General features: G+C 36.2%; 1 protein-coding gene across 3 annotated transcripts in view; it reads right to left on the bottom strand.

The window, feature by feature from the left end:
• Nucleotides 1–26,944, bottom strand: part of LOC142350334 (uncharacterized) — an 87,690-nt gene that overhangs the window by 44,898 nt on the left and 15,848 nt on the right. For 2 of the 3 annotated variants that reach the window (XM_075402166.1, XM_075402167.1), the window contains exons 5-8: nt 19,670–19,882; nt 4,624–5,283; nt 750–957; nt 281–436 (exon numbers count right to left, since the gene is read on the bottom strand). In XM_075402166.1, coding sequence (XP_075258281.1) covers nt 281–436; nt 750–957; nt 4,624–5,283; nt 19,670–19,882 — 1,237 coding nt within the window. The remainder of the gene's footprint in view (nt 1–280; nt 437–749; nt 958–4,623; nt 5,284–19,669; nt 19,883–26,944) is intronic. The other variant, XM_075402165.1, reaches the window with a different exon arrangement.

Raw genomic sequence — 26,944 nt, 5'->3', positions numbered from 1 at the left:
CGCCCCAATACAATTCAAATTCTTTGAATTGTAAAAAACCAAGAGCACCGCAATATAGCTTCGCTCAGCTTACAGCTTCGCAGCTATAAACATGAGACCAATGCTAGCCTTATAACTATGCCAAGCATTAAAATTCGGAATGAGAGCCATTGTTATCGCGAAAAACCAGGATATTAGACATGCATGCAAAGTCACCGAAAAAAAAATTGGTTAGACAAATAATTAAGTTGAAAAAGGACTCAATTAATTTCTACATACATTATTTGAGTAATTAAAACACCTGTTTGATTTTGCAGTTGGTGATGTGATTTGGAAGCACTCTTGGGCGACAAAGGACTGGTGACTGAAGAGGCTGTTGTCGTTGTCGACGTCGTGTTAGACTGATGCTGTTGCTGCTTCTGTTGGGACGTTGCTGCTCTAGAGGATTTTGGTGTACCTGGAAGAAAAAGCTTTTTCTCTCTTTATGAATTCCCGCGTTGGTCATCCTCAATTCTTTGTTGGGTTAACTTTTTGAAATAAGACAATTTTATTTCAGACATCTTGACACAGGTTATTTTTATGCACAAAAACAACCAAAAAAAATTGCACAAAACGGATATTGAGAATTCGCGTGTCTTTGATATTAAAACAGGAAGCACAACTATTATCACATGCAAAAATCAATTGGACAGTTTTACAGTCAAAATTGACAAATACCTGTTATAAGGCATGCTATCAAAAATATGATTTGACTCCTCTGTTGTTCGTACCTGGTATCTGTTGCTGTGTGTGATGATGGAGAGATGTGGACACTAGAGGTGACTTGGGACTGTATGCACTGGCATTATTACTCGCTCCAACTTGATTGTTGCTGTTTTTGGGAGGTGGTCTCGTAGCACTGATCATGTCTGCAACCTTGCGCTGTTTCTCTGTCATTTCAGCGCGACTACCAGTAGCTGGACTGGCGTTTGCGAGTTGCTAAACACACAAAAGTTTCGTAACAACCTAACACAAAAACTTGAAAATTTGGATATTTCTCATTATAGCCCCCACCCATAAAATTTAAACCCCCGATTATGGTTTTAAGGAGAGCTATAAGGGAGGCCATCTAGCGAAATGGGCGTCTAGCAGAATGAGAAAAAGCGAAAAAAATTCCCGCTCTTTCATTGGTCACTTGCAAATTCAGTAGTTAAAACGCAATTTTTCAGCACTAACATTTTTTTAAATACCGTCAGATTGCCCAAATAGCCGCCTTTTATTCCCATAACTCCGATTAGGATTAAATGATCGCTGCACAAAGACCTCTTTCAAGAGCGAACTATTTTGATTTCATTTCATGACTAGATAGTACTGTTTCCTAAATAGAGGATTCAGGGGCTATAATCAATACCAATAAGCATTAGAGATGGTAACTAAGACTTATCAGAAAAAAGTTCAAGTAGCGGGCATCAAAAATTGGGCTTTAAAAAACTTGGATGTATCCCGCTTTTTTTATTTCCATTTTCGATAGTGACTCTGTTCATTCTAGTTTGTTTTGCTGAGCAACTGCTCATTAAAATCACTGAGCAGAATGAGAGAATAGTCAAGAAGTCAAAATATTTACGCAAACTAACGTTGGACGAATTGCTCTCAAACGAGTTTCAGAGGGCGTGGGGAGCGAGGCGTAGGGAAGACTGACTTGGGGGTAAGTGACATGGGGGCGAGGGGGTCAAAATCCAAGAACCTCCTTTCATACCAAGAAACTATGTCTCCAAAACAGTTTCGGTGATTCGCATCTTTAGAGTCTAGTAGGTCGAAAAGCTCAACAGAACTTATCGCCCTCCGGGCTTTACCTGCTTGTCCCATTTTGGATGACGAAAAGTCATATTAGCCAGACAGAAAAAATTGGTCACGCAAAATCGCATTTAAAAACACTAATAAAAAGATATCTAAAAGATTAATATAATTGCTACCAACTTCGTTTGAGAGCAATAAACAAGCTATGATCTGAGGTAAAGCGAAACAAATTTTTGTTCGACGAAGTAAAAAACTTAACAGGACAAGTATTGGCCTAAACTTGAAAGAGATTTCATTGAGTTAACAAAAACTCTAGGCCTAAAATGGACTATGAATGAATTGCAAAAACCATTTAGAAAAAAAAATGGACTATGAATGAATTGCAAAAACCATTTAGAAAAAATCAGAGGCAAAAACTGCCACATGAACAAAAAACTAGCAAGGCGAATTTTTGATCAAATACCGTTATATAACTCTTTTTTAAAATACGGCAAAACATTTTACCACGCAGTACAACTAGATTTTCCGCTCTACTTCCTGTTTCTGCGTGACCTATATCACTTCAACTTCCAAAATCATGAAAATGAGTAACCAGATCTTAGGAAAACATAGCCAGTAGACTCCAAAACATAACGACTCATATCAACTTATGCCTCAGTCACCTACTTACAAAACACAATGAATTCTCTACTTAATTATACAACCCATTTTAAAATAATAAAAACAGTAAAAAAATGCGAAAAGTCAAATCTGGTTACTAAAAATGATAAAATATGACATTTCCACACACGCTGCGACTCACAACTATTCGGATAAAAACTTTCAAACTAGTTCTCGTTCAAAGAACAACCTGCAACTTAAAGAAGCGGTACATAATAACGGATAATAACGGAAAATTTACTGAGAAAAGAAAATCAAAACAAAATTTTATGAAAAAAGTAAAATGGTATTTTACAATTTTTCTTAGAAAATTTTAAATCTTATTGATCAATTAGTGACTCGCCTAAAGCCTGTAAGAGACACAAAATATTTAACAATCGCAATCAAAAAACCTGCAAAAAATTTACACGTTATAATTTACTTCAGTGATAGCCTGTCTAACCTTCAAAAGTCACCTATTATTAACAAGTTCTACACAACAGCTCTTTTAAATAAAAGTGATTAAATTAAGATTGAAAAGTGAACACATGAAACTACTGCGAAAATCTTAAAATCAGATTTAATCAGACTTTACTTAGGAGTGAGAGCAATTGAAATCACTCAAAAACCAAAAAGAAGTGCGTGAAAGACTTCAAAAGTCGATTATTCTGAATAGTGCAGAAACGATCAAGCAGAAAATTTGCATAAAAAAAACACACACGTTTATAAAAAATGTTTTTCAATTAAGAGCAATTAATCAAAATTAAAATGGATCAAATTCTAAGATCATCCAATGTTATCCAAAAATACTCCAGAAAATTACAAAAACTGCAAAAATATTGTCCAGCACAAAAAATGGCAAAAATAGCTCAAAATTTTAACTTAAAGTCTAATGTTTGCTCCAGATAGATATAAATAATTAGAAACGTACAATTACTAGCTAAGAAATTGAGACAAACACCCTGAAAAACTTAGAGCTAAAACTAAAAACCCGCTTTGAAAAGCAGAACGCGATCGCAAAAGATATTACTGGCTTAGCGCAAGAATTTTTGAGGGTTTGCGGTCACGAACACGTCGACTTGAGAGCAACACAACTGCACATCATAGCTGAACATAACCGACTAACGTCGGGCGAATTGCTCTCAAACGACCGGCGAGCGGTTGGCTTCGTCAGTTGCTAGCCACGGGGGGGGGGGGGGTTGCACCGGGGGCTGATGAGGGGCAACACTGTGTCGGAGGGAACATCGCGGTGGGGGGTGGAGGCAATAGTGGGGGTGGGGGGTCAACAGGGGGAGGGGGTGTCTCAACCTCTAAGAACCGCCCTTCACACCATAAGTATAAGTCTCCAAAACAGTTTGAGCTGAAACAGAGCTGAAAGGCTCTAAGAGCACTTAATGCCCGCTGGGCGCTACCTGTTATCCCGTTTTTGAGGACGAAAAGTCAAAAGCTTCAGACGAAAAATTGGTCAAGCGAAAAACACCGACAGGACTAATATAATTGCTACAAACTTCGTTTGAGAGCAATTAAACATAAACCGACTAATGTCGGAAGAATTGCTCTCGAACGACAGGCAAGGCAATTTAATTCAGGGGTTGCAGCCTAGATAAATTTTTCTTTATGGGTGAAAAAATATTTGACCACGCCGGGATTCGAACCTTGGACCTGCAGCTCTCTCACTATTAGCACTGCCCCTTCGGCTATCAAGCCCTTCTTTTTCCTATTCTGTAACCGATTTTTTATTAGCAACAAGCTTTATTTCAGAGTGAGAACAATAGTGATCACTCAAAAATGAAGAACGAAAGCGAGAAAAAGTCACTTGAGAAGTCAAAGAATGTTGAAGAAAATCGCAAAAACGGTCAAGCAAAAAATTTGCATTAAGAAAAGACCAAAACGTCACAATAATTGCTACGAACTTCGTTCGAGAGCAATTAATAAAGCGACGATGACCGCTTTAATTCGCCAATTCTTACATTGGCTGATACTTAAATTTAAGTCAGATTGTTCGGCTTATGAATTCAAGGATCTGGCTGGGATTCACTCTTTTCTCATTCTGCTAGACACCCATTCGTCTAGAACGCTTACTTCTGTCTTTATGTTATATGACCACTAAGTTGCGGCTATAATGGGCAAGGCTCAAAAATTCAGCATTGGGTATCGATGATACTGTCCAAAAGTTGTAGTTATCTCATTAATCGAAAACATTAATAGGTGCATATGTTGAAAGGTCACCTTTGAAGAACTGTGATTGGGCGCAACAGCCGAAGTGATGCTAACTGGCAGCGCACTTTGCTGACTCTGTCCTAAACTGTTCTGATGATTGTTGTGGCTATAGCTATCACCCGCCATCGAATGAGTTGTTGTCGTTTGTTGCGCCTGCATATGATAAGGATACTGTTGCTGCTGTTGTTGTTTGGACCCCAATCCTATAGCACCATTCGATTTGCTATTAGCGCTACTCGCAATATTACTTGTCAGATTTATATTATTGTTGTTGTTATGAATACTGTTAGTTGTCGAGTTATTACTAGCAGCGGTTAGGAGAGTGTTGTTGTTAGCATTAGCGTTGGTCATGACTGTTGTTGCGACACCTTTTGAGGCCACTGAATTGCTCAACTGAGTTGGGAACCCAGGATCTGGTCCCGTCGGGGATGTCGGGGCATGACCAGAGCCCGTGGAGCTTTTATCTGAAACTCTTGACACGGGAGTGTTTTTAGCATTAGCTGTTTGCTGCAAGTGAATAGGAGGTGTATATTGAAATTGTAATCTGTTCGGTTTGTCGTAATTTGTTCCTGATGCGTTCAGGTGTTGATGTTGTTGTTGCTGAAGGTTATGGGGGTAGACTTGCCCCTGATTGTTTGGGGGTGACGATGAGGGTTCCTGTGAGAACACCTGAACAAAGAAATGATTAAGCATTGTGTTAAAGCTTTAACAATAAACATGAATAATTGAAACCGGTAATGACAAACAATGCCAATTGACGTCCAACATTTTGTTCAAAAACGACGAGTGGGCGTTTGGCTTCTAGCCCATTACACGCTGTTGGTATGAGAATTCAGGTCAGCAATTTTTATTCTGACAAAATTCATGCGGTCATGCGTAGAAGTTATCCGAGGACAAAATTGACAGAAAATGGCATGAAAATACCAATAGGACCACCTCCAATCTATGATAAAAAGCAAACACTAAGGTTTGAAAATCTGATATTCTCTTCCTTATTTCCACTGCAGCGCAAATATTGGAAGTTAATTATATATCAAAACAAATTTATAACCCAGCTACCGATCAATTCGCAGAAAAACAGTTGCTTAAAACAATTCGAAATATTAGTGAAAGGCATTGTTACCAATGTGTGGTTTATGATATGCAACGATCCATCTATGCCAACAGAGCCGAAAAATGACTAATGCCGCACCCTTTTTCACAAGGCCGAAAGTCGATACAGCGAAGCTAGTTCAAAAACAAATAAAATGTGGAAGACTGGCTTAAAAACTCGATTCTATATTATAAAACGCTTAAGCGAGAGTTTCAAGATACGCCATCAATATAAATTTCATCGTTGAAAAAAGTTTCGGACTAATACCCATACTTCAAAAGCTGAACGTTGAGCAAACAAAAATTACTGAATAACATTCGCAAGAACAAGAACTAATTCTTTTGGCAAAAAAATTCAGTTGGAAGAAAAAGTAAAAACCAACAATGTCTCAATCAAGTAATAAATATAACCACCTGACAAACGATCCCCTGACTTTTTCCCAGCAAAAAAGTTATTCTACACATTTGTTTAATGTTCAAATATCTTTACGGGTTCATGACTACTTTGATTGAAGTAGGTAACAGAGGCTCGGTAATGTGCGGTCGCTATGTTCCCACACCACTCATCTACATTTTTGATTCAATTGTCTTCCAAGAGAGGAAGACCGAAAACTTTCACAAATTTAAAATTTTCTCAAAAACAATTGTTGTATGAATAAAAAAATTACTTTAAACTGAAGCCATTAAACTAATTATACAATGTTGTTATATAGTGCCGGTAAGATACGCCATTAACAAGACTACAATGCAAGACAAACAGACAAAAATAAACAGCAAAACCAAACAGTATACCAAAAATAGACCAAAAATTAATATTTTTAAAAAACTTAAAGAGGTCAATTTAGCACAACATAAAAACAAAATTCGACACAAAATTTAATTCACTCAACAAAAGATAGGACCTGCCCATAAAATGTCTAGGTAACAATTAGACAAAAAAGATCGCAAAGTTAAAAAGAACGATTTTATTTTCTAAAAATAAAAAAAAATTGAAGAGATGGACACCACTAGCTATCAACTGAAATCATTGAACAGGTTCATTTAAAACTCCAGAAGACATTGAGACCTCTCATTAACCAGATTACGTCTTACGACTAATAAAAGAACGACAAATAATGAAAACAATGAAGACTCCAATAAAAATTTGCTAAAAATCAGTGTCCAAGCGATTGAAATACTAAGATATACATTAAAATAAAAATAAATTTACAAAATAGGTCCTACGTTCAACGCAAATGGGACTTGAATTTAATTATTGGCATGTTAGAACAAAAATTGAACAAATTTGGACACAAATTCCAAAATCATAAAAATTTTTATGAGAGCTCTATGAAACAAAGCCAAAAATCCATTATTTTGAGCATGAAACAACTATTTAAATCAACGTCAGCAAAACATAATGCAAACTTCGATTGAACAGCCTAAACAACATACTAACGGAAAGAAGAAAACAAAAGCAGGAAACGTTAAAAACAATATTTGTTAAAACAAATTCTAGTCATGAAAACCATTAGCTTTGGACTTAAACACTTAGATAGGTTCATTTATACCTCAATAGAAAGCCCCTGATACCTTTCCTTATCCAGAATATATGACATTAAAAAGAACGACAAACATGGGCAAAATTCATGAGGCAAATTTTGCGAGAAAAGTGTCGAAGTCGTCAAAAACCATAACCTATTCATTCAAAACTCTCAATAGTTCTAATTGCGTCATCTTTTAACGCTGTTTCTATGGCAACTGTTCTGCCATTAATGTAAGATGTCAAAAAACAAGATATACAAATGTACAGAAAAATTACCATTGTACAAAAAAATATGAGAACTCTTAGTCTCAAAACCAAAAAACCATTTCTGAAAACCTAAAAAGCAGTAAAAACAAAGTTCAATTCATTAGCAAACTGATGAGACCTCTTCGCTGGAAAAAAGCTATAAGTGGATAGAAGTAGGGAAATAATTTTAAAAAAGCAGAAAAGTTCAAAAAACAATGATAACTTTTTCAAACAAATAAAATCATAGTCAAAAGACCATTAACTTTAAGCTTAAACATTTATATAGATCAATTTCTCCTTCCAAAAAGGGCCATAGACGTGTCATTATCCAAAATATATCATGCAACTACAAAAAGAATGAAAAAAAGGTAAATTTAGAAAATCAAAAACTTTGCGAGAAAACGGTGTCGAAGCCGTAAGAAACAGAATCTATTTAGTAAAAACCCAAGTTAAATTCAATTGCGCATTTATTCGAAGCCTTTGTTTCGAAATGTGTCCTGTCATTAGCGTGAAAACGTGACAAGACAAAGATAAATGTACAAAAAACCGACAAAACAAAATGTATGAAAACTACAAAACCGAAAATGTATGAAAACTTCAAAACGCATGAACGTTTCAGAGCCAAAAACCAATCCATAAAACAAAAAACACAGTGAAGGCTAACTCATTAAAAAAATTATGCGACCGCTGCTGGAAATGAGCTGCAAGTTGACAGAAAAAAGATGAAAAAAAGTATGGAAAAAAGCTCAAAAATCTATTCTTTTTAAAAACAAAGTTGTGAAAGCCATAAAAATAACGTTTCAACTACGTAGCTCCATAGGACACTATTGGGACATGTCATTGACGAGACTAAGTCTGTACACTAAAAAATAACGCAAATTAAAAAGAACATTTTACAATGTTTATGAAGCCATAAACTTATCACTGAATATTTGATATACGTTCATTGAGCCTCATTTGCACGTACAAAAAAATCTGTCGGTAATTGGGCAACAAAATGAAGTAAATGCGGTGTAATATCAATCCGGTACTTCACTTAGAGAAAAAAAATCAAAAATATTTAAAAAAAAAACAGCGACCAATAGAATTCAAACCGACGAACAGACCAAAACTAGCCTTCATAATCTTGTCGTCCTTTAGAAAAAGGTAATTGATCCAAATAATAGCAAAACACAGTTTTACAAAAAAGGTCAATATATCAAAACTTTTGGCTTCATTGTATATTGTCATGTTATAATCAATGTTAAATTAGAAAATGAGCAAATATTAAATTCCGGCACATTCTCCTAGCAAACGACACTGGCGATTTATGGAGGTTGAGAAGATTGTTGTGTCCGCATGTTTTAGGTTTGTACTGCCCGCTAATTTGAACAAAATATTCTATAGAACTGCATTTTTGAAAGAAAAGGCTCAATTTTGAAAAATGTAGACAACATTTTAGCAAAACTTTGGATCAAAATGTTCAGCACTTTTACTGTCTTTAAAATCAAAACCATTAACACTTTTGTTAAGAATTTCAACATTTTTTACAGCAAGATTGCCGAAAAACTCAGTAAAATACCAAAAATGCGAACAAAAACAACTGAAATTGGTTATATGTTAACAAAACTTTGAACCTCGATAACGTTTTGAAGTAAAAAAAAAAACGTTTTAATTCTATTATTTGTTGAACGGGCTTTCTAATGACAGCAGTCGCAACTCTCTACGATCAATACATTGATCGGCCAAAATTGACTGAAAAACGCATGCGAGTATATAGTTCTCCACCAATTAGGGTCGGAACAAAAAATTAGTCTTTTTATTTCAAAAAAACTTTGAACCGAATACTTTAAATACAGGTGAAAAACTTTAAAAAAAGATTAAAAATACCATGCAAATAGGCTCAGAACTGATACGACCAAACTTTACAACCCTAACCGACTAACGTCGCGCGAATTGCTCTCAAACCACAGGCGAGCGGTTGGCTTCGTCAGTACCTAGCCACTGTTTAATGAGTCTAGCTTCAGCTTGATTGAAGGGGAGTGAGGTCAGGATAATAGGATGACATCACGCCACATAACATAAGTGCGGCATCAACAAAAGAGTTAAGGAGAGAGAGAGAGTGTGTGTGTGAGTACGAGATAAAACGAACGAGAAAGAGAAGGAAAGAAAACCCAACCAACAGAGAGTGTGTACGAGAGATAAAACGTGAACGAGAAAGAGAAGGAAAGAAAACCCAACCAACAGAGAGTGTGTACGAGAGATAAAACGTGAACGAGAAAGAGAAGGAAAGAAACCCTAACCAACAGAGAGAGAGAGAGAGAGCTAGGAATATTCTCCATGATGAGATTCGACTCTGCAAATTCTAGTTTTCTAGGCTTGTTAGTAATTAAATCCTATAAAAAAAAACTGAAAGTGCAAAATTCAAGATAAGTTTCCAAATTTTGCAGAAAATGTTCATAAATATTTTTGTCTCGCGATTTCTGTCATGTAACACATCTGCAACACTTAACAAGCTTCGTTGGCCAGCAATGACCGGTAAACACAGAAAAGGACAAAAATGTTCAAAAATTTTTAAAACAATCGCAAATTTTAAAATCTTGCTAGAATTCGTGATATTAATGTCTTCAGAACCTTTTCATTGCCTCAAGAAATTATCCAGTATCCCTATTTCAAGCCTTAAACAGTTTCACTGGCTCACAAAGATCCATAAACTTCGAACATAATAATTTTTCGAAAATTTAAATTTTTAAAATTAAATTTTATGAAAAAATTGCTAAAATTCGATTCATTAAAATATTGATAACCATTCCATTAAATCCAGAAACTTTGCATCAGCTTACTGTCAAACCTCGGAGGAGGTCAACAGTGGGGGGGAGGGGTCTTCAACCTCTAAAAACCGCTCTTCACACCATAAGTATAAGTCTCCAAAACAGTTTGAGCTGAAACAGAATTGAAAGTCTCTGAGCACTAATGCCCACTAGTTCCATCATACATGTTTTAGGCTAGCAAAAACTAGGGAAAAATACATTGCAGAAACAAAATCACCAAAAATATCAACCGCCTCGCGGATTTCATTGTGCTCAAAGACAAACACGTGGCTAAAAAGTAAGCGCTACAAGAACAATTAAGGTTAGACAAAAACCAACCACTCAGCTATGCAAATTTCCACGATTCTATTTCACATACAGAAAGTTCAGGATGCATTCAATCAGCCGGAGACAGCTACACGGTTAAGTTAGAAAGTTACGGATAGCTATACGTCGGACAAAAACTTTTCTAAGGCAGCTCATGATCACAGCAGTGGTAATAACTGACCACTACAATAACAATTCGAAAACATGGAACCTATTTTGGATCACGTATCAGTTGACTTTTTATAGTAACTGCCGCCGAATGTTTTCTGATGTTAACAATTGTGAATTAGAGAGCAATATATCAAATAAAACGCATAAAGTCAGGGGTTAAAAGTTACTTGAAAGGCCAAGATGCCAATGCTAGAAAATTTGAAAGCAAAAAATGAAAGAGCCGCTAACACTTTCTTTGTTAAATAAAAAGTCCTAATTGCTCAGCATATTCAGAGTTCGAGATCAAAACTTTTTGCTCCCTAAACTGAAATGGAAACTTCAGCCCATATAATTGATTTACTGCACAAAAAAGAAATGAAATAATACGCTCGCATACAAAGGAAACTGAGGTACTAATTTTTTTAAAGCAACAGACCAACAAAGGAAACGCCATCTATGTTTGCCTTCTCGTACACCTAGAACTTGACTAGAAAGCATGATCAAAAAGAAAAACTTATGTTCATTACTGAGGTCAACCAGTATTTAGGGGGATACTGAAAAGGCGTCCAAAAAGCCCAGGAGACCGCAAGATTCAAAAATACCTGGCAAGCTATTCAATTTTTAATAGCATCTCACAAACAAACGATGTATGTGTAAAAATTGTGTAAATCTTCAATCAACTTTTCTATTGCGACAATAACAGCTGCATAACACGGCACTGTGTTGCCGAGGTTACGTCATACTTTTTCCGCCGCTTTTACCACAGGCTGGGCTGAAAAATACAGGCGGAACTCTGTATTCTACTCATATACCCATTAAAAGGCCACTTCGAAATGAATTTTTAAATGTTCGTAGGCCGTTAACTTCTTGGTTTATCGATACAACAATTATCACAAAACAAGTTGATAGCCTAATTGTTGTGATAAACTTATTAAATAGTCTCCAATTGCACCCGGGAGGCTATTTAATTGAATTTTCAGCTTTGTCCTGAATAATTATTGCATGTTGATAGAGGCCGGATTTTTCATTGGGTAGCCCCGCTTATAGGGGATTTTAGATTCCGGCGGAAGATTTGAAAGTTATCTTTGTCCATCATCAATTTGTTTAAAATAGACGAATGTGAACTGCTCGCGTCCTTCATGGTATTTATTGTTGGCGCAAGCTGTCTATACAAAGCTATCGAACAATCTCCTAGCTGGTTGAAAAAGAAAATTCAGATATCAACTTTTGCTAGACCAGGTCTGAGTTTCAATCCAAATACTGTCTCACAGCACAAAAACTTACAGCATTTGATATTACGTGGAAATCTTCAGCGAAGAAAAGATTTAATTTTATGCCATGATGTGTTAAGCAACTCAATAAGTGGGCATCGAAGTAATAATTTCTCACCACAGAGTGTTGAACAATTATTGGAAACATTGACATTTTTTGGAGAACATTTTCGAGCCATTGTGTACAATAGACGAAATGGAAATCCAGATATTTTCGAAAAGCTGTGTAACGCTAAAGTTTGTTCAATAATTTCAGTAAAGAAACACCTATTATCCGAGCGCAAACAGAAATTAACATGGTTCAAAGACGAACTACGTAAAGTGCATCCAGACGTTAATATAGAATTGAATTTTCTGTCGATTGTTATTAATCACGAAAAGGACTTAAGGAAATTAACTTTGAAGAGATCAATATCACGAAAACGGAAATCAAAATCTAATAAGAAGTCGGAAAAGCAGAAAAAGACGGGTGAAGACGATTTGGAGGTACGTCAGTAATATAAAGGTGCGTCATCTCTTCAGCAAATTCTTTGTGAGTTTCTCCGATCGGTAGCATTTGAGATTTAATTATCTTGGTGCGATCCGAGAAGTGAAACTCGCGGGGAGTTGCCTTCTTTATCTTTCTCTACGTGCGTGATCTTAGATTCTCTGTTCTGCTGTTTTTTATCATTTAGTACGTGTTTAACCTCTATCAATCCGAAACATCAAGATTTTTTTTCTCAAAAAATGAACAACGAAGTACTTAATCATACTCAGCCCGATTCGTTCACTGTAGAAAAGGAATCTGAAAAAGATGAAATCCCTAATCTTAAATATCAAGGCCAAACTCCTTTGAATAAGCCAAATAACAAACGTGGCTGCAATGTTCTAAGCCCAGCTGAAAACGCTTTAAACGATGTAGACATCAGCCAAGCAATTGAGTCGGGGGTACAAAAAGCGTCAGCAAGTTTGATTCCAACCATATTCCAAAGTATACTATCAGAGGTTCGATCAACTATAAACGAAATTGTGGACGACAAGTTGAAGCAAATGAAAGAAGAGATGCAGCTGCGAAATGTTTTTGAAAATAGAAAGCTTGAATCGCGCTATCTGAAGCCGAAGATCTCGAAAATTACAACAGAAGAGAAAACATCTAAATTCTGGATTTGCCGGAAAACCATCACAGCGGACAAAGGGAATCTTACCAGCAAACAACAGCGGCTGTCATTAATTTAGCGAAAAGACTAAACGTATCGGTAACAGAAAACGACATTTCAATTGCACACCGGCTTCCTGCTTCAACTAGAACACAAAATACACCAGTTGCAGTCACATTTTCGCGACGTATGACAAAAATTGAAGTTCTTAAAAACAAGAAACACCAGTCTGATGTTCGTGTTTTTATATAAGATATTTTTAAGATATATATATATAATTTATATTATATATTTTATATATATTATATATTATATTATTATATATTATATATATATTATTATATATATTATATATTATATTATTATATTATTATATATATTATATATATTATATTTATATATTTATATTATATTATATATATTATAAGATATATAAGATTATTTTATATAAGATATAACGAAAGCAAGGCTTAATTTTCTGAGGATGCTAAAAAGTGATGTTCGAGTCAATTCAGCTTGGACAAGAGAGGGTACAATATTTTACGAATGGAGGCAAGACGGCTTAATCTATGAAATCAGTAATCTTTACCAGGGTGGTATAGATCTTAAATATGGCTTCATAGACGTGTCGAAATGCTTCGGAAAATTTTCGAATCAACTAAATTCATCTGAAGAGTCTGGACAAATTTCCGGGCCATTTCGGAATGACAACGATGGCTCCTAAAACAACTAACTTTCCTATTCAAGCTCAACAGCATAAAGATATCAACCAAAAACACACATGTTTACAGGTGCTTCATTTAAATGTGAGATCTTTAAAGAAACATTTCGGTGAACAATAATCTTTAATTCATGGACTCGAAAAAATGCCTGACGTTTTGTGTTTGAGTGAAACCTGGTTGAACAGCGGCGATGACAGCAATAGTTTACTTGTTACAGGCTATCATCAGTATGCGCTGACAAACAGAAGTTCGAAGGGTGGTGGTGTTATGATACACTTGAAAAGTGATTATGATTTGATAAGAATACACAAAAATCCTCTCAACGAAGCTGCTGTTATAGAATATAGTGCTAATAGTTTACGGTTCTTTGTGGCGGTCATATACAATAAACCTAGCATGCCCAAAATTGACTTCTTAAAGATTTTTGATGATTTCTTGGAGTCGTGGAGCAGCAATACAAAACCTTTTATTATCTGCGGTGACTTCAATATCAATATTTTTGAGCAGAATCATTATGTAAACGACTATATGAATATAATAGCTTCAAAGGGTTTTGTCTTAGGAGTAAACGAACCAACTAGAGTAACCCATAGTACTTCAACATGCTTAGATCACTTTATTTATCGAAATGTACCTAATTGTGAAACCGAGGTCCTGCTACATCAAAGCTTCTCAGATCATTACCCGATTCAACTCAGTTGGAGAGTTCGAACAAAAACAAATAAAGACTTGTTACTTTTTAGAAATACTAAGTTTGCAAAAGATCCAGAAAAATTTAAACGCTATTTATATGAACTAGATAAAGAGTTGGCATTAAGAAAAGAAAAAATAACAACGTGTACCAATCCTTCAAATGCGTTCAATGCCTTTAGTAGTGTGTTTTTAAATGTTACGGACAGAATTGCTCCCTTAATACAGCTTGGTGGAGAGAAACAAAAACAGCCTATATGGTTCAGCAACAAACCGAAAAATCTCAAAAGTAAGAACATTAATCATCTTTATTGGAAAGGAAGCGATGATAAAAGTTGGCTAGAGAAGTTCAAAAGATTAAGATCAAGCTTTGAAAAACAGTACTCTGCAGCCAAAAAAGACTTTTAATTAAACAAATTTAAATCTTGCCTCGGTAATAAAAGACATGTCTATAAATTAATAAATGATTTAAGTGGTAAAGTGATGAACAGTTCCAAGGTCCCTATTCTGGAAACTGGCGAACAGTATTAGTCAGCCGAATGACCAAGATAACGCAATAGCTTTTAATAATTACTTTGCCAATGTTGGGTTTGAAATCAGCAAGCATCTCGGTGCTGAAAATGAACCGGAAGTTCCAAGACGTCTACAATCGATGTTTCTTTTTTTAAGTTACAAATGAGGATGTCAAACTGGTAACATCAAATTTGGATAGTAAATCATCCTCTGGTGAGGATTTTGTTAATAATCTTTTGGTGAAAATGTCAGCCCCTGTAACTATTGAGTACATTACGTTTTTAATAATTCTTTCGTTCAACAGGGGCGAATTCCCACAAGAGCTTAAAAAAGCAAAAGTTTTTCCTTTGCACAAATCTGGTTCAAAATTAGATGAAAATAATTACAGGCCTATTTCACTACTTATTGTTTGGAGCAAGGTCTATAAAAAAGTTATGTTTAATCGGGTATACTCTTAGTTTGAAAAGCTTTCTTTGTTTTATCATAGACAATTCGGATTTCGAAACAAACACAGCACAATTGATGCACTTGTTGAATTTACGGAAAATTTAAGATCTGTTTCCAAAAGAGGAAACGTTTTTAGTTCTTTCTTGGATCTGAGGAAAGCTTTTGATACAATTGATCACAAAATGATGATTAGGAAGCTAGAATGTTACGGTAGCAGAGGAAAGGCATTAAAATGGTTTGAATCATATCTCGAGCATAGAGTGCAGCGTGTTCATTTGAGCGGAGTTATGTCAAGCTGGGAAGAACTTAAATGTGCTGTACCACAGGTATCTATTCTTGGTCCTCTTTTATTCACTATCTACATAAATGATTTACCTTTAGTTTGCAAAAAGCTTGATGTTAATCTATTTGCAGACGATACAAATCTAATTGCTGTAGGAATGCAGGCAAACAAAGTTGAACAAGAATTAAAGAATATTAGCAAGTGGCTCAGTTCAAATAAATTAGTGCTCAATTTAGATAAAACAGTACAGATGGGCGTCACTCTAGCAGCTAATGCGTCAGACAGTTTGTTTTAACTCGAGGGAAATAAAAAAGGAACCAGTTTGTAAGTATCTAGGAATACTTGTTGATTCCAAGCTTTCTTTTGGAAGTCATATCGAAGAAGTTAAAAAGAAGTTAAGTAAGCAATGCGGTATTATCGCAAAACTGAGACATTTTGTGCCCAGGGAACTGCTGTTACAGTATTACGAATCAAACGTTAGGCCTATTGTTCAATATGGAGTCTTAGTCTATTGCTGCTGTAGTTACTCTATGCTTCTGCTTATTTATCTTTTACAGAAAAAAAATTGTAAAGTTCATTTATTTCAAGAAAAGAACCGATTCATGTGAGGACATATTCCGGAAGCACTCCATATTGGCTGTTTATGATCTGCACGTGTATGAGTTGATTAAGTTTTCTCTGAAAGCAATCAGTGGCCTTCATTGTGAAAATTTTTGTAATGACTTGTTAGTACCTAATACCATAGAAAAAGAAACTAGGGGATCGGCAATTGAGTTACTTAAACAACCTTTATGCAAAAGAAAAATAGAACGCTGTTCAATCAAACTTCGTGCAACCCAGTTATACAATAAATTAAAAAGCTTTGAAATTATTCCTGCAGACTTTGAAGCGAAGACGTCAGGCGAAATTGCTAATTTTTGCCATATGTTGAAGTGTTCATTTTTAGTTTGCAATCACGAACTCGCAAGATTTGTATTTGATTTTTAATTTTTGTGTCACATTGACTATCTCTCAAACAGTGTTAATTTGTATATATTTTTTTTCTTTTGTAATTATATTAATTGTTGTATTTGTACTCAATTCTGGGGTAGACTGAAAAGTGGGCGTCTATAGCCCCGTTGTCTGTCCTCTCCAATGCAAAATTATTGTGCAGTAATTTATATATTATTCATTGGAGAAATTAATTCTTTCTTTTCTTATAGGTATTATTCGGGTACCAAACTATTTGGCTAGCTTCCTTTTGGAATATTTGTATTTAACTGCTCTTAAATACCACGATCAATTGAGTTAACTTCCTAGCGTCAAGAGAAATTCACAAAAGTTATAAGTGAAAAATAAACTGAAAGAAATTACATCGGTCAGCTGAAAACAAAGTATAAAAGCCGCCGCTGTTCCGAATAAATGCTAACCTTATTGCAATAAAAACTATCTTTTAGAAATCGACAATTAGCTTGAAAAAATTGATTTCTGTTCATTTTTGAGATATCGAGTACGAGTTCAGCAAACCGCTAAATTTTAACGTTATCACACAATTCACTTAAATTTCAAACAATGTGAAAACAACTAACGCCATCAGTTTAAAATGCAGATCACTTCATAAAAAATCCGATAATTTAAGGAGAACCAAGAAACTGAAACACTTTTAGGTCCAGTTGAAGGGGAAGACAAGCCAGATCGTTTAAAAATCTACAACTAAATGGCCCAAGAAGGAAAATATGTCAAGGCTATTTGAACGAAATGTCAGTTTTAACAGCTTAAATGTCGCACTATACACTTTGCACAAAATAGGTCTTTTGCCTTTTATTTGCATGTAGAAATACCAGCGTAGGATAAACAGAGTAAGCGTTACCTTTCGGACAAAAACGTCGTTTAGAAATTTAGAATTTTTTTCTGAAAAACCCGGTCGCAATTGGCTGATGAGGGAGTTATGGCCATGCCTCTTACAACATCGCGACACTAATTGAAAATCTTAAGCAAAACTGAACTACAACACATTAAATATTGAAAATGAAAAAAATATCATCGGACATAATTTGAGTTTAAGTTTCGCTTTTAGTGTCTTCTAGGCAGCTCCGCTGAACTTTACTTTTAGAGAACCCATAAATATCAGTCGCTAAAAGCTGAAGGCAAATTGCTGGAAATAAGATCAACTCAAAAATTGTGATATAAATTAGGAATTTTAAGTACGCAGATTGGGGACTGTAGAGCCATTTGCATAAAAACCACTTGTATACGATTTGAAGACCAAATAAAGGGGTATCAAAACTGCCTCCAATTTTCAAACACTGAGTGCAATTGGTATATTTTTACCCATTAGTTTTCTCTACGTGAGTTCGGACAAATCTTAGCCCCCTTGGGACTTGTACCCACCAATTGGGCCGAACCGTCCTCGTGCCAGGACAGTAAGTTTCTGCCGACTCATTTGAAATTGATATTCTCAGATATATTTAGTGACTAGTAAAGCTCTGGGAGCTGATTAGCGACTTAATTCCTCCGTGCTTTACCAATCTTTGCCATTGTTCCTGAGGACCAAAAGTGAAATCGGTCAGACAAAAAAGCGAAAAAAAACATAGCAGGACAAGTCTTGAAAAACAATCCAGAGAATTGAATGAAACACTTAGAAGTACTCTACCTGACCAGCAGATCAATTGAACAATGCCAGCCAAAACACAAACAAAATCATCTCAAAAAGTTGAGAAACAAAAAAATGAAACAAACTAAACAAAAATATACTCATAGCTACAACTCTAGAGGCTTTTACCCCACAGGCAAAATTCAATCCCTTTAAATATACTTATTTCAAAAATATGTTCAAAACCAATTTTTAGCTCTGAAATCGGTCCAGGATTATATCTGCAAGACCTGAAAAAATTCATTGGCCCTTGAAGATCGATAAACTCAGAAAACGACAATCAAGGAAATGTTGCTGAAAATCGTGATATTATTATCTTCTGAATCATTTCTATGTCTCTAGAGGCTATCCAGTACTCCAATTCCAAGCCTTAAAAAGTTCATTGGCTCAAAGATCGATAGGCGATAAATTTTAGAAAAAATATCAAAATTCAAAAAATAGAAATTCGTTCTATTAAAATGTTGAAAACCATTCTGTTGCCCCGCTAGCAGCTATATAATAACATACGAAGGAGGAGGTTACCTGGCTACTGAGGCAAGAAAAACTGAATAAAAGACACGTGTTTTCAAAAAACTTGAAAAAAAAGCAAATTTTATCAAAAAAAAAATTCTAAAATTCGAAATGTTAAATTGTTGAAAACAATTCCATTGACACCAACAACCAAGCAGTAACTTTTATCAGACCGGGAAATAGGTTTTCTATGATTTGACAAATATCAAAAATTGACAAAAATTTTAGAAAAACTTAAAATACAGATTTTATCAAAAAAATGCTAAAATTCAAGACATTAAAATGTTGAAACCATTCCATTGCCACTAGAAACTATGCAGTGCCCTATTATCAAACCTTAAAGGAGATTCTCTGGCCCCTGAGGCTGGAAAAACTAAAAAAAATGAGAATTTTCAAAAATTGAAAAAAATTGCAAAAATTAGTATCATTTTGCGTGTTTGTGATTGTAGTACCTAAACTGATAGCTCATAAAATGGTCATAACAAGTAATTTTGTCTCCAGCAGCTGCACCACTCTAAGCACTTGAAGGACTACTAAAGCCCATTTGGGCCTCTAATGAAACTCAAAGTCATTTAAAAATGTGTGAAAACATCTTAAAAAAAACACAGCGCCCCAACACAATTCTTTGAATTGTAATAAAAACGACTAACATGACCAAAATAAGAGTCATGCACAATTAGTCAGGCAGGCGGCTTGGACATAGATAATGAGTGTAATTTAACCTTAGACATGGTATGCTGTGGTCTGACTGGGATGATTGGCACCCCTCCCCCGGCATCTCCAGATACATGGGTGCCGCTTCCGCTGGAACTAACTGGCTCATTGTCTAAACTGTTGTCACTGCCTTCAGAAGACGAATGAAGACTGCGATCGTTGATGTTGTTTGTTGATTTTTGATTCTGTTGTTGGTCATCTGAGGATTCACGTTTATGCTGCTGAAACAAGTTACGTCACAACACTGAAAAAAGAAATCCCGTCATTTACCAAGACAGCATTCATTGTCAAAGAATTCACAACTGAATGCATTTTTATTTTTCTTTGTATGTGATTTTCTTTGTGTAAAATGGATTGTTACATTTTCGCGTGGTTCATTGAGTGTTCTCGGGGTTCATATGTTATTTCAATTTCTAAATTAGACAAGTAAATATGTATTTCAATTTAATGTAATCAATTCGTATCAAAAAACTATATGCGCTGCTTTTTTAAAATAATAATTGCGCAGTTCGAAATTTTGCATACACAGTTTTGAACAAAAAACGAGAAAGAACCAAAACTTGTTTTTAACGAACTTACAACGACCACCAACCGCAGTTATACGACCAGTTAACTTCTAACGACCACCAAACTGAAATAAAAGAATCAAAAAATTGTTTTCAGGACGTGACACAATATCTTAGGAAACTGAAGAATCAGACAAATGAGCATAATTCTGTTCGCCTCCATTCCAGATAAAATTTTAACTCGAGATTAATTTTTGCTATTATTGTTTTTGTCAGCTGCTGATCTGACACAGATTGACAAATGATTGGCAACACATAAACGAACACCTGGTGCGTTACGAGAGAGTTATAAGTACTAACTAACGTTATAACCACTCTAACTAAAACTACTTATAATTATATATTCAGCTCTACGTATTTCAGAACCAACTAATACTGGCAAATTCAAAAGTTTGTTTCAAAATATTTGACAGGTTCTTCAAAAGGTAGTCTTGATTAATTCGGTCACTCTTGAAACGTAAATTCGTTTCAAACGCTACAAGTTTCAAAATTATAACACCACTCTCTATTTTCTCTGAATTTCACTTTACCAACTTTATTCTAACTAGTTATAACGAAACAGGTTAACAACCAGATTACTTAACATGCATTTATAGCAAAAACATGAAGCTGACATTTGTTAATGTTCTGCAACCTTTACCAGAAAGTGATAATTTCTCAAGCAGTATTCTCAAAATCCAGTTAAGCTGAAACTAAACTTAGTTTTCAAAAGCGCCAGGGAAAATTTGAGAATTAGCAGTTATGTACAAATAAGCAACTTAAAGTTTACGCGGAAGGTAAAGTAGGCCTAAAGATCAGAAACTCGAAAGCTGAAACCTTGTTCAAACATTGACGATCAAATTTCTTGCTCAAGAATTAAAAAGTTGCTCAAGATTCTAATATTGCTTTAACAAACAAAACAAAAACAAGCAATGATGAAAACATCAATCCGTAACTTGGAATAACACCAATGTCTGAATTAACTAAGTCGCAAAAATTTGGTTTTAGATTTCATTCGCTTAAATACTCCTTCGGAATTTAATTGTAAACATTTGAAAATCAGAGTTTATATCTACATTCCCTCGGGCAAAAGGGAAATTTCGCCCAAGAATTCTTGGCAATTGTGGGCAGAAAACTCACGGGTCTTTACTAAAACCTAAATTCAGCTAAATGACGTCAGTGCAGTGCAAAATGAAATAATAATCGGCTGATTCGGCTTAAAAGCGATTGCTAGAGAACGGTGCTCGGAAACCTGCAATTGACAGATTCAAACATCGCCATTTATGCGGAAGATTGTACGAGTCCCGCCGTTAAAAGGTCTCAGACAAGAATCCTAACAAAATCCATTCACATAGTGAAGAGCATATTTCGTCAAATGGTAGTAATTTTATGACGAAAAAAAATTGAACACCGCACTGAGATTTGACGCCTTAGAAACAAAATCGTCCATAGAAAAACGGCTCCTTCAAGTTTGATTAAAAATAGAAAATACGCCTTTCGATTCTAAGTTCTATGTGCATTTAAATGGCATGGTCTATTTTGACCCTAAAACTATTCAAAACATTCAATACAAAACAACTTCAAAGTTTTGGTTTGCTTTGACTTCGGCTAGACAAATAACTTGATCGGTTTTGAACATTTAAGCAACCTAAATTACTGTTTCAGACAAAAGCACACCACAAACTGCCTCGACGTGACCAAATGCTTTGCATTTTCTGCAAAAGATGTTTTGTTTCAATATCAGCCAGCATTTCACCACCTCTTTTGAAGAATGGCATAAATTGGTAATTGATTAAATGCATAATTCTGTTACTGAAATCCCATTAAGTCTGTCAAACTCTAAGTTCGTTCGATAAAGTACAACAATTCTAACTTTCGTCTTTTTTCAACTGACTTTAAAAGCCCAGCGTGAACAAATCGCCATTTAGCACCTAAAGTAAACTGCTACCCTCTCAAAGAGACAAACAAACGCGTTTTAGATAAATAAACTCTCCTCAAGCAAAATGTCGACGTTAAATTGTCTACTATATTTCCACCGGATATGTTCCCTATTCTATTCTCCAAGCAAAACTTTGGAAAGCAATGACCTTTGCTGATTCTAATTGAAAAAATTAGCCGCTTCATATTACAGCTTCTAGGGTTTTTCTGGACATACACAAATTTTTACACAAGAAACGCATTAATTTGAGCCCTTCAATGTAAGCATAGCATGAGTCAGGATGTTCCAACATACCTCTCTCTAGTTAGGGAGACATTAAAACACTAAGCAGTTTCATGAAAAAAAGTCAAATTTGGCACCATCTAAGTAAAAATCAAAACAACCGACTAACGTCAACAGAATAGCTCTCATACGACCGGCGAGAGTTGACATCGGCACCACCCAGTTGGGGCTTAAGAATGCTTGCATTAGGGGGGGGGGGGTTCAGGCAGAAAATCGATAAAGACCACAGGACTCAGATAATTGCTACAAACGTCAGTAGAGAGCAATTAAAAACAATAGGGAAAATCAGAGTTTATATCTACAATCCCTAGGGAAAAAAGAAACGTCGTCCAACAAGTCTTGACAATTGTGGGCAGAAAACTCGCGGGTCTTTACTAAAACCGACATTCAGCAAAATGACATCAGTGCAGTGCAAAATAATCGACTTAAGCGGCTTAAATGAGCGATTGCTAGAAAACCGACGAATCGAAGGGCGGTCTCTTGCCCCTAAAACAAAGACTGGTAACAAAAACAGTAATGAATATATTAAATGAAAAGCACCCCACCCCACAGATCCACAGATTACAAATCTTGACCACATTGTGAAACACCCTCATTCAAATACACTAACCAATCACCCCTCCATCTAAGAACGAATAAACCCATATGCAATACGTAGATCGGCCATGAAGACACGGCAGCCACGGTTCCTCAGGATTAGATGCAAATGAGTGGACATGTATCCGCACGCCGTTCTAATCTGCGTCAAATGACATTTGCAAAACATTGGCAAAGTTGACTATTTTGCTTGGGAAACACGGGTATGCTTTCTTGATTCACATAATATATGTAGGTTGATACCACTCGATAAATGTCCTACTGAACGTCCCAAAGGTGTTGGTGAGGTTATGCGATGTATCATTGGAATGACCATAGTAAAGTTCATCAAAAATGAACTCAAAGTCGTCGGAGACAATCTCCAAATTCGCCTTGGTCAAAGATGTGGGAGTGTGCAAGCAATTCACTCTCTAAGCGAGGCCTTTGAGCAACCGGAGACACAGGCGATTCGCCTTATTGATGCGAAAAATGCCTTGAAGTTGGAACAGAGACTTAGCCTTAAAAATACCGAAGTCCTTCGTCCATTCTTTCATTTGGCTTTACCTTACTCACATAAGACCCCATCTAATCTCTATGTCTCTCGCAAAGTTCTCCAATCCCGAAACGGCACCACTCAAGGTAACCCACTTGCAATGGCAAGGTATGGACTAGCTATTTGCCCCCCTTGAAAATGTTTCTAACAACTTGATTCAAAAATGGTACACGGATGACGAAAACACAACCGGATCGGTTGAAGCGCTGAAGGTCGTTCTCTCAAAGTTGAAACTGAAAAGCAATTATCAAATAAAAAGCACCCCTTCCCACAGATTGCAAATCTTGACCACAATGTGAAATACTCCTATTCAAATACACTACCCTATCAAGGCTCCATCTACGAACGAATAAACCCATCTGCAATACGTAGATCAGTCATGAAGACACGTTAGCCACGGTTCCTCAGGATTAGATGCAAATGAGTGGACATGTATCCTCACGCCGTTCTAATCTGCGTCAAATGAAATTTGCAAAACATTGGCAAAGTTGACTATTTTGGTTGCGAAACACGGGTATGCTTTCTTGATTCACAAAATATATGTAGGTTGATACCACTCGATAAATGTCCTACTGAACTTCCCAAAGGTGTTGGTGATGTTATGCGATGTATCATTGGAATGACCATAGTAAAGTTCATCAAAAATGAACTCAAATTCCTCGGAGGCAATCTCCAAAATTGCTTTGGTCAAAGATGTGGGAGTGTGCAAGCAATTCACTCTTTAAGCGAGGCCTTTGAGCAACCGGAGACACAGGCGATTCGCCTTATTGATGCGAAAAATGCCTTGAAGTTGGAACAGAGACTTAGCCTTAAAAAAACAGAAGTCCTTTGTCCATTCTTTCATTTGGCTTTACCTTACATAAGACCCCATCTAATCTCTATGTCTCTCGCAAAGTTCTCCAATCCCGAAACGGCACCACTCAAGGTAACCCACTTGCAATGGCAAGGTATGGACTAGCTATTTGCCCCCCCCCCCCCTTGAAAATGTTTCTAACAACTTGATTCAAAAATGGTACACTGATGACGAAAACACAACCGGATCGGTTGAAGCGCTGAAGGTCGTTCTCTCAAAGTTGAAACTGAAAAGCAAATATCAAATAAAAAGCACCCCTTCCCACAGATTGCAAATCTTGACCACAATGTGAAATACTCCTATTCAAATACACTACCCTATCAAGGCTCCATCTACGAACGAATAAACCCATCTGCAATACGTAGATCGGTCATGAAGACACGTTAGCCACGGTTCCTCAAGATTAGATGCAAATGAGTGGACATGTATCCGCACGCCGTTCCAATCTGCGTAAATGACATTTGCAAAACATTGGCAAAGTTGACTATTTTGGTTGCGAAACACGGGTATGCTTTCTTGATTCACATAATATATGTAGGTTGATACCACTCGATAAATGTCCTACTGAACGTCCCAAAGGTGTTGGTGAGGTTATGCGATGTATCATTGGAATGACCATAGTAAAGTTCATCAAGAATGAACTCAAATTCGTCGGAGACAACCTCCAAATTTGCCTTGGTCAAAGATGTGGGAGTATGCAAGCAATTCACTCTCTAAGCGAGGCCTTTGAGCAACCAGAGACACAGTCGATTCGCCTTATTGATGTGAAAAATGCCTTAAAGTTGGAACAGAGACTTAGCCTTAAAAATACCGAAGTCCTTTGTCCATTCCTTCATTTGGCTTTACCTTACTCACAAAAGACCCCATCTAATCTCTATGTCTCTCACAAAGTTCTCCAATCCCAAAACGGCACCACTCAAAGTAACCCACTTGAAGTGACAATGTATGGACTAGCTTTTTTGCCCCCATGGAAAATGTTTAACAAATTGATTCAAAAATGGTACACGGATGACGGAAACAAAACCGGATCAGTTGAAGCGCTGACGGTCATTCTCTCAAAGTTGAAACTGCATGGTCCTTCAATTGGATATAATGTCATCAAATGCCATCTCCAAAAATCACAAAGCGAGTTTGTCAATGACACAAAAATTGTACTTAAAGACGAAGAAGTAGATATTGATGGATCTAGAGTCCTTGAATCTGTAATCAGATACGTAGACTCCTGCAGACATTATATAGAAGATCAAAGGCATAACTTTTTACATATAAGCAAAAATTAGCAAAACACGCAAAAGTTTCCACTCAAATTGTAAACAAATGCTTGACGAACTGTGCATCAAAAATTAACTTTCTTATCGCGGACAACCCCATACACATTCGACATGTCAAGGTTAGGTCAATGGTCACCTAACCCATAACGTTGTATGTAACACCAGTTATGACGAGAACTATCGCGACATATTTTCACTCCACGAACGCGAAGGCGGGCTCAGCATCTTTCGACCTAAGATCGAATTCAAAAAAATGAACGATCAAAAACCATTTCAGATTCTCTATCCTTCGGAGAAGTAGCAAAAATTTAGTCGGAAGAATTAAAAAAATAATTAAGATCAGAAGGAGAAATCAGTCCAGATGAAGAAGAAACAAAACCGTCATCAAAAACGGTTTGAATGGAAACAAATTGTATGCAGTCTATCTAGCCTCTGAAAAGGCGCTTGTTGTTGGCTTAATGCCTGCAATTAAAATTATATAACTTCAATTTTTCTAAATCTTGATTCCGAGACGGTATTGCCCTTTGCTACGTTAGAGAGCCCCACAGGCTTGCGTCCAACAGTGTTTGTGGTAAGACAATCACAGTTGCTCATGCACTTAACTGTCCCAGAGGCGGGTATACTCATTTAAGAAATAACCAAATCCGTGATTCTCTCGACAACTTGAAATTTGTTTTGATGTTGATATCGAAGCGAATCTTCTGCCTTTGCAAGGCGACTTCCAAACAAAACTACCAGCACTGAAGATGACGCACGATTGGATAAAGCCAAAGCCCTCTGGGATAGCAAGTTCATGAAAACTTTTTTTGATTAATAGTTTTCAACCCCTTTGCGAAAAGATGCCGGACAAAAATGAAGCGTGAAGCGTAGTTTCCATGAAATTTAAAAATTGAAACACGAGTCTTCAGTTATAATGGCTGAGAAGTGCATATTCTGTCTCTTGATATATTCATGCACAGAAGCAACACGGGTAATAAAGCATGTCAGCAAACAGCCTCAAGAACGACAACTCATACGCCAACATCATCACGTTTATCCATCACGTTAATTTTTGCGCTACTCCGGAGCTCCGTACTCTGCCTGCGCAGTTCCCGTTCACTCTGACGACCACTACCGGTTGAGGCTTCCATAAGGACTGTTGTTGAGGAACGGAGGCTTTATGTTGAATATGATTCTCATCTAATTGTTTTATGACTTGATAATTTTTTATCTCATATAAATTGATTGCTGGTTTGTAACCAAACCTTCACCTTATCCAATCATG

Source organism: Convolutriloba macropyga, chromosome 12 (assembly GCF_964194025.1).
Source record: "Convolutriloba macropyga chromosome 12, txConMacr16.3, whole genome shotgun sequence".
Classification (NCBI taxonomy): Eukaryota; Metazoa; Xenacoelomorpha; order Acoela; family Convolutidae; genus Convolutriloba; species Convolutriloba macropyga.
This window is presented reverse-complemented; position numbering and strand designations above follow the sequence as displayed.